At 43.7% G+C, this 8853-nt stretch overlaps 1 protein-coding gene across 1 annotated transcript; it reads left to right on the forward strand.

The window, feature by feature from the left end:
• The first annotated feature begins 1253 nt into the window (after positions 1-1253).
• On the forward strand, positions 1254-4545 carry zfp64 (zinc finger protein 64 homolog (mouse)). Its single transcript, XM_041946256.1, has 6 exons — positions 1254-1463; positions 1616-1783; positions 1879-2025; positions 2194-2256; positions 2347-2598; positions 2702-4545. The coding sequence occupies exons 1-6, from the start codon at positions 1442-1444 to the stop codon at positions 4126-4128; spliced, it is 2079 nt and encodes a 692-aa protein (XP_041802190.1). The 5' UTR covers positions 1254-1441; the 3' UTR covers positions 4129-4545.
• The last annotated feature ends 4308 nt before the right edge of the window (positions 4546-8853 follow it).

Raw genomic sequence — 8853 nt, forward strand, 5'->3', positions numbered from 1 at the left:
CTGTGGGCCTTTTATTGGACTTCCAGTACGACAGGCGGCAGTAACGTTTCCGGGCTTGCTGTGCTTTTAGGAAATGAAGAAAACTCTATAGCAATTGAGCTAAAAGACCCTCAAATCGCCCAAATTTCTGTCACTCTGAGCCAAATGTTGTCTTTTACATGTTAAAGGTTTATATGAGAAGGACTTTTGTTGTTTTTAGAAGAACTCAATGATATTTTCAGAACAAAAGTCGCACACAGGTTGAGTCCCTCTCAACGACGGCAATGCTGCATTCAAGTACTCAACAGTAAATAATCGGCCAGTGTTAATATTTTTACACTTATTTGAATGAAAACAGTTGAAGGCAGATTATAATGCACTTACAGAAAACTGGTTTGGTGTTTTGATAAGTTAGCTCTCCAAATGGCAAACATATACTTGACATTTTAAAAGAAACCCAAAAGGTAGAAATATAAAATCTAAGAGCAATAGTTATTGTAAATAAAAACAGTGATTTCTTGTCTTTTATCCTGTTATCCACACGCTCAGAGGTAGCTATTTAGATTTAGATTAGTCATATTTCAAATAATATAAGATTAATTCTTGATATAATAGATTTCCCAGAATTTGTGCAAGATGACAGTCTTATTCTTTTTCTAGATTTCTATAAGGCTTTTGCATCCTGAAACATTTACTCACGTATTCTAGTCTTGTGAAGTCACATAGAAATTCTGGAGGGACCTCCACAAGTTTGTTGCCAACTCCATTTTCTCTGATTTTCACCTGTATTACAAGAATGTTATCTTTGGTTTTCATAACTTTAATCAAACAGATAATAATGCATTCTTTGTTATGAATATGCTTTTATTTTTAGCAAAGTTCCACATACACAAATGTAAATTCACAAACAGAAAGCCTGAACTGTTTGTACTCTTAAAAGAGCTTCAACACTATATGCGGACAATTGCCTCTTCAAAAAACACAAAGGCTTTAAAAACTGCCAACATTTGCTATTCGTTAAATTTGTAACATGCTCTCGCACTCGTAGTTGTCCTTTGTTTATTGATGTATTTTTTATTTTATTTTATTCATTTATTTATTTGTCCTGTCGTTATTTCCGTTCATTTTCCTCTTTACTCTTGTTATACATGTCTCTGTTTTGTCGCCATGGGTGTGTAAGTAAAGATTCAAAAAAAAAACAAAAAAAAACAGACATGCCGCTGCCGCAAACCCGCCGTATCCTGTCGTAAAAACTGATCTGTATTAGTGTTGTTAGAGAAGTAAACTGTTATTACCGTTGTTATCCAGACCGCAGCAGATTTCACAGTTTGAATAAAATATGTGATAGTTGTTCTGGCTGCATCGTCACTCGAGCAGTTTAACCGTTGAACAACATGGCGGACGTCGTGTCGGCTTCGAGGAGCCAGAAGATGAGTTGATCTGCAGCTAAACGAGCTCGAAAATGGCAACATACAACGCCGAAGGTAAAGCGAAACAGTTGTTGCTTAGACCACATCTGCAGCATCTCGTGGTTTTGCGCCCTAATATTCTTGTTGTAAGTTTCATATTATGTGCACATCAAACCACTTCTGATTGAAATCACTGGTTCCTGTTTCGTGTTTTGTGCCTTGTGAAGTCGCAGCAGGACACTCTGTTGTGGTGGAGGTGAGCCCAGACATCCACATCTGCGGCTTCTGCAAGCAGCAGTATAATAATTTTGAGGTCTTCCTCGCCCATAAGCAAAATGGATGCTCCTTACCCACCTCTGACACAGCAGCCACCACTGCGACAGCCACTCTCGCAGGTAAAACACTGCATTTCTGCATTTGTTGTCATGCATATTTTATATTTTTTCTTGCTTCTTCTCGTGGACTCAAAAAGTCTCGCTGTCCTGCTCAGATTCCAGCACTGAGTTTGTTTTCGAGGAAACGTACCAGACCTGTGTTATGAGGGGTGTCAAAAAGATCCTGACCAAAGCACAGAAAACACCCTCCAAAAAATTAAAACCTGCCCTGACTTCAAAGAGACACACCTGCTGTTTCTCAGGTTGGTGCCTCTTGACGTTTATGACTGAACACATGTCTTCTTCTGGGCCGCCATCGAGGAGAGTCCCGTGTTATTAGCTTTCTTTATTGGGGACACATTTATATTAACTTTCCACAAGTACACAGGTTACACACGCCCTCTAAAAGCACAATTTCTGTTGATCGACAGGATGCACTTTTAAGACGCAGTACGGCCAAAAAGACATGGAGCGGCATCTCAAAACCCACACAGGTACGTCAATGCCTTCCACGTGTGATTCTCCGCCGCTGAAGCATTCAGAGTCAGATGCTGACACGAGTTGTTTTCCCGTCCGGCATCCAGGTGAGAAGCCGTTCGAGTGCGAGCTGTGCCACAAGCGCTTCAGTCGCAGGGACAAGCTCAACATGCACAGCCGCTCGCACACAGGCGAGAAGCCGCACAAGTGCAAACACTGTCCCTATGCAGCCGCAGACAGCAGCAGTCTGAAGAAGCACCTGCGCATCCACTATGATGAGCGGCCTTTTAAATGCCAGATCTGTCCTTACGCCAGCCGCAACTCCAGCCAGCTCACCGTGCACCTCCGCTCGCACACTGGTAGGTCGTCAGGCATCCAGAATTGTCAGCAGCTGTTGTTTTGCAGGCTGCGTTGAAAATCGCTTTTTTGCCTCGTCATATATTTTGTTTTCACCTTTACCAGGGGATGCACCTTTCCAGTGCCAGCAGTGTGACGCAAAGTTCAAAATCAACTCAGACCTGAAGAGGCACATCCGGATTCACTCCGGCGAGAAGCCGTACAAGTGCGACTTTTGTGAATACCGCTGCGCCATGAAGGGCAACCTGAAGTCTCACATTCAGATCAAACACGGCACGGAGAACTCCTTCCACTGTGTGCACTGCGATTTCCAGTGTGCCAACAAGACTGCTCTGCGGCAACACGCGCGAGAGCACCAACCCACTCAGCCCATCCAGTGTTCCAAGTGCACTTACTCCTGCTCCAGCAAGGGGGCGCTCAAAGTCCACGAGAGGATCCACTCAGAGGAGCGCCCCTTTAAATGTGACTTCTGCAACTTTGCCTCCAAGCAGCGCAGCAACCTCGTCATCCACAAAAAGAAGTGCCACTCGGACAAGCCTGAAAAGGGCAGCGGTGGGAAAGGCGGCAGAGGTGGAGGGAAAGGCGGGGGAGGTGACTCGCCGAAGCCTGTCGGCTCCAGGTATCGGGCCAAACTAGACGCGGCTCGAGCTTTCTGCTGTGACTCGTGCGACGCTTGCTTTGTGAGGGAAGACTCGCTGCGAAGCCACAAGAAGCAGCACAGAGACACTCAGAACGTGCTGCAGCTCCAGCTCTCCGCCCCGGCCGACGCCGTCAGCCTGGTTCCTGTCACGTCACACGGGAACACCCAGCTTGAAGTTCCCATCCCGTCTGACTCGATGGCTCCCTACAGCAGCGCACAGCTCAAAATCATCGTATCGCACCCTCTGGGCCAGGAGAACCCCTTAATTCCAGCTGGTATGGATAGTCAGAATAAGACCAACATGGTCCTGCTGAGCCCAGAAAGCCAGGACATGGTTGTCAACTCCATGATCCAGCAGGTCAACCTGCTAGCGCCTATGCAACCCCTCGTGACGCCCCAGGCTGCAGAAGCCGGTCTTGAATCCCAGACGGTCCTGTTGACTCAGCTCAGCCCCGACGACGCCAACAACCCGCTCCACCAGGCCCTGCTGCAGACGGCCATAACCGCTCAGGACTCCAGCAGCGGCTCGCAGACCTTCATCACAACTTGCTCTGAACTGGAGGGCCTCAACGCCTTGATCCAGGAGGGCGGCACAGAGGTTACTGTGGTGACAGAAGGCAACATGGTGACCGCGACAGCTCCACCCGACGTGGTGTGTGGCCCATCGGAGGACACGTCCAAGCCAGCGGGGACGGTTGCGGTCGAGGACAGTGCCTTGCCTTGTGAGGAAAGTGCGTTACTGGTGCCAAACATCAGCCTGGGCAGCCAGAACGTGGTCATCCACGGCGTTCCGTTGATAGCGTCCGCTCAGCCGCAGCAGAGTGCAATAGAGCAGCTCTCTCCTCACACACTGTACGCAGATTCACACACACTGGAAGGCATCCCGCCATGAGCCGAGGGTTCGCCGTGTTTTTGTGAAAATGGAAAGACTGTAACTGCATCATAAGCTATTTCTTTGCCAGCGACAACTCGTAGGCCTAAAGGTTACGTCTGTGCAGGCCATTCATAGCAACAGCTTTTGTTTCTAGCAAGTTAATCGTGAACCACTGAGGCAACAGTCCTGGTGGCATTGGACACATAATTGTTTTCAGATTTTAGAATAATTAAATGTTGTCGTAGCACAATAGTTCTAGCTAGAATGTCATCATGTTTAACATAACTTTTGAATGTGAAAGTTAATCATTTGGACATAATTTCATACCCTCTGTTTTCATGTGTCATTTTTGGAGGTATGAGAATTAAACCTTATTTTAAAGTGAATTACCTGAGTGAGTTTTCTAATTAAAATGAGGTTTACTTCCAGGCAGAATCGTAGACGAGCGTCTAAAGAAAGAGGAATAAAGTCTGAAACAAATGCAAACAACGTGCCATTTCTCCAGTTTGTCCATTAGGTGGCAGCAGAGCAGTGAGATTAAAGGGTGAAGTTTGCTCTGAAATAGTTGCGGCCTTGTTAATCTTAATTCTACATATTCCGTATGTGTAGCTTTTAGGGGGGAAATTAGTATTTTCACGTCCTCCATCTGAATGTAGGAAGTAGATGTCAATTGTTGAAAACACTAGACTGCATATCAAGGTCTTACTTTCTAAAAGCCGAGTTGCTCTCAATAGATTTTTCAATAAAGTGCCTGTTTTGCTTGTGGCTATCTATTATTTTGGCCATTTTTACACTCAGACTTCAGCACTTAGTATTTGCAGAGAGTGAAGGCTGCACCTTAATAGGAGTCTCCTCTGAACAGTTGCCCATTGATTTCTCTCTCGTCCTCGGCACTAATGGCTCTGCTGATGCAGGCTCGCTCAGCATGGCCACAAACTCTGATGCAGTTGTTTGATGAATGACTCTGAAGTTTCACCTCAGAGTTAGTTTTTGTTGAAAAAAGGGGGGAAAGTAAATAGTATGTGCGACAAACAGTGAATAGAGACCATACCTCTTTTGTTCTCATACGTTTAGGTTGGTGTGATGTATTAGAAACAGTAACTCCACTTTCAGTTGATGCCTTTTATTCTCTTATATCCATTTATTGCCTGACATTTATATATATATATATATATATATATATAAGTACTTTTACTCAAATACTGTACTCAACTGCAATTTAGAGGTACTGTTCACGAGTACTACCATGTTATGCTACATTTACCTGACAGCAATTACTAGTCGCTTGGCAGATTAAAGGAATAATTGAGGAATCTGCATATTTACTTTCTTTTTAAGAGTCAGAACATTGCAACCTCTTTCATATCTGTCTGTTAGATAGGAAGCTGCAGCCTACTTAGCATAGCATAAAGACTAGAAATGGAGGGAGACATCTAGCGTGGTTCGCTTCATAGGTTAGGAGTAAAACTGCAACAGTTTTAAACAAACGATACGATGTGTTGAGCTTTAAAGGTGCTGATTTTATTCCCTCAGTTTGGGCTTACAGGCTAACTTTCTTCTTTTTTCCAGTCTCTCTGCGAAGCTAAGCTAAATGTCTGCTGGCTTTAGCGCTCCAGCGTGGCGTCGACCCTCTCAGATAACTCTTTGCAAATATTTTCCAAGATGAAGTCGCTAAAATCCAGCTTAACATCACAATGCTGCTTCCATATGAATGCAGCAGTCATAGTCATGCAGTAATGTGTCGTGCAGGGTCCATCCTGCTGCATAATTTTCCTTTTCTTTGACTAGCCAAGATTTTGCTGATAATATTTTTTTACTTGTGCTTCAGTAAATTTAATTTTGCAGGACTTTAACTTGTACTTGAGTATTTTCAAATTGCTGTATTGCTGCTTAAGTAACAGATGTGAAGGCTTCTTCCACCACTGAACTGAATGCAGAATGTCTCCTACAAATCATGTTGTTTGGTCCATAATAAACAGAGAATAGTGAAAAACTTGCATCGATGAAAAGCACCTTGTCCTGCCTCCTCGTGGGTCTGGACTGCGGTAAGTTGTGCTCTTGCATTGTCAGAGCCCGCACTCCAGCTCACTTTGATATTACAATCACGCCAATGATCCGTGGCGTCGCTGGTGACCCTTTTGAACAGCGTGTGTGATTCCAGGACCTGGTCTTCAGGTGGAATTGCAAAAAAAAAAAAAAAAGCTCCTGAAATTCCATTCTGTGTGAAGAAGAGCGTTACGTGGGAAAAGCAAGAAGTGCTCTCTGGTGTATCTGTTTGATCTATTATCTTACAGACTTCCAGGCCCTAATCCTGAGCACCCTTGAGGAGGAGAGTCCACCCCCCCCCCCCCCCCCCCCCCCCCCCCCCCCTCCTCCTGTTCCACATGTGACACCATGGCTGGGTTAAGTGCTTTTTCTATGCTCTAAAAAAATCTTTAGAGCTTTTTGGGGGGGGTAGTTTGAACTGCTGTAGTGTGAAATGTTAGAATCTTAATTTATTTCGTACGTGCTTGGTGGCTTTTTATTTCAATAATGAATGCATGTTGCAATATGTCACATTTTTTTTATGCACTTCGATTTTAAAAAACAGAAATCGCATCACTCTGTCATGAAAGATTTGCTTTGGTTAAAAGTTCTCTCTTCTCTCAGAGAGGTAGCAGCAGTTTTAAATGGACCTCCAGATACTGTATGGCACTTCTGAGTTCCTTCCTTCCTGTGTTTGAGATGTCAGCCTTTGAATGGGGTCATAAATGTCTCCCCAAAAAGCAATTTCCACTCACAGCTGCTTAAAGAAATCGTAAGTTGTGATGCATTCCTCCTGGACATAAATAGATCCAGAGAGGAGCAGGTGATGGAAGGAAAACAACCAGAGCGGAGATCAACACGTGAGCATTAGGAAGCGGGACGGCGCTTAAAAAAAAGTGTGAAAAAGTCAAAGGGCTGTAAAATAAACTTTAATGAATTTAGTGCTACGTTTAATTTCTTCCATCAGATGTGGTTATAAATCCTCCAGGAGCCACTTGAGTGCAAACTGCTCTTCACACTTCGCTCCTCCAGGTACAATCTGCCACAATACATTTCTGACCTTTGCTCTGTTTGCGCACAATTTGCTGTCCCATCAGTAAATGGCAGCGAATGTCTTAATGAAATTAACTGATTGGCAACGTATTGATCCGGGTTTGTTGTCCGATGCGGGCGTCTTTTCGCCGTGACACTATTGACATCTTAAGTGAGTTTTGATTCGTCGGTGCGCTGGAGGCTTTTATCTTGTCCCTGCTCACTTCTTTTTGTCCGTGTGATAGAAACACAAGCTGATAGAGCTAATTGATCTGCCTTTTACAGCCAAGTAACAAAAAGACTTTAATTTGCCTTTCTGAATGCAGTGTGATTATTTGCTAAGACATTATTAGGCTATTGTAGTGTCCAAGAGTGGAATCAATAGCAAGCCTCTGTGGGTGATTGTATATTTTTCTTTTTCATTAATAAAATCATGCACATTTTAAAGCGATTTTATGCTCAAATGTACACATTAGACACACTTATTTCTTCTGTCTAGTCAGAAGTTCACATTCTGAAAGCTTTGTCACTTTTTTGTAGGGTATCCATTTGGCGCTTGAGTGTTTAGGGTGTTGTTTTTGTCTTTTTTGTCTATCTTGGGTTGTCAGGAAGCATTACCCTGACAGGCTCCTTTGTTGTTGTTTCTTTATGATTGAAAGCAGCCGTTTAAAACCAGTCCTCAGGGGGCAGAAAAATAAGTATAATTTTGAGCCAATAGGCATGGCTGGAGTGAGAGTACCAAAGCCCATAAAAGTCCTTTAATGGACAAAGGAATGCTACAGTATCTCCTGCTTGCCAACACAGAGCCAGAGCCCTTTATAACAATGTCCTTTATAACGATGTGGGTTTCACCATTTAGCAATGAGCGCTGAGTGTGATCTTGTGAATGCAAATAACCAGCTATCAGCTTTTGTGATTCAGTAACAAAGACATTTAGCCATTGTTTCCCTGTCCTGTTTCTGTGCCACTAACCCGAAACAAATGAGTGTTTGCCTGGTTTTGACCGTGCACATGGTGCCGTGTATTGAAGCGGGAACAATCGCTCGATTGTTGTCTTTTATTCCATATTTTGTGGGATTGAAGTTGCGCTGGGAGCAGTGGTGAAGTGTCAGCCTTGTGCCATCAGGTTTAGCTCTGCGCAGGATTTGTTGTTTTATGCTCAGGTTTGTGACAGCCTCTGATCGTTCTCACATGTCAGCATGTTGCTTTGTCTTTTCTCTGTCCGCGTTCTCATAGTTTGCACTGCAGGACAGTCAGTTTTTGTGCGCTTCGACATTTGTTTTCATTGCGCGCCTGCCATTATGGAGTGATTAGATTGTTCTTAAGCATTCAATAATTAGAGTAATGCTGATTATAACAAATCAGATAAATGGGCTTGTGTGGACATTTAGAGTGTAAGCACCTGGTGGGATTCACAGCTCAAACATATAACTTATGGTCATCTCAGTCAGTGGTCAGTGTTCAACCTAAATTAATTAATTGTCACATAACAAAATAAACCTATTTACAATTTTAGAAATTCCTGTGGTTTCAACAGATGGCTACGAGCAAGCAAAATATTGTCTTTGTTCACACATGCCTTATCCTAAGAAAACAAACATGATGGAAATCTGATCTTTACAGATACAAGCCATTGTTGCATGTGTGTGTGTGTGCATGCATGTGTGTGTGTGTGCTTAAGTCTGT

The sequence above is a fragment of the Chelmon rostratus genome, chromosome 10 (genome assembly GCF_017976325.1).
Source record: "Chelmon rostratus isolate fCheRos1 chromosome 10, fCheRos1.pri, whole genome shotgun sequence".
NCBI lineage: Eukaryota > Metazoa > Chordata > Actinopteri > Chaetodontiformes > Chaetodontidae > Chelmon > Chelmon rostratus.

Bases quoted from the DNA above. Each gene is read 5' to 3' on its own strand.
- zfp64 (XM_041946256.1), top strand. From the start codon at position 1,442: ATGGCAACATACAACGCCGAAG. The intron at 1,784-1,878 runs GTAAAACACTGC...TGTCCTGCTCAG, and splicing joins TGCGACAGCCACTCTCGCAG to ATTCCAGCACTGAGTTTGTT. The intron at 2,026-2,193 runs GTTGGTGCCTCT...GTTGATCGACAG, and splicing joins ACACACCTGCTGTTTCTCAG to GATGCACTTTTAAGACGCAG.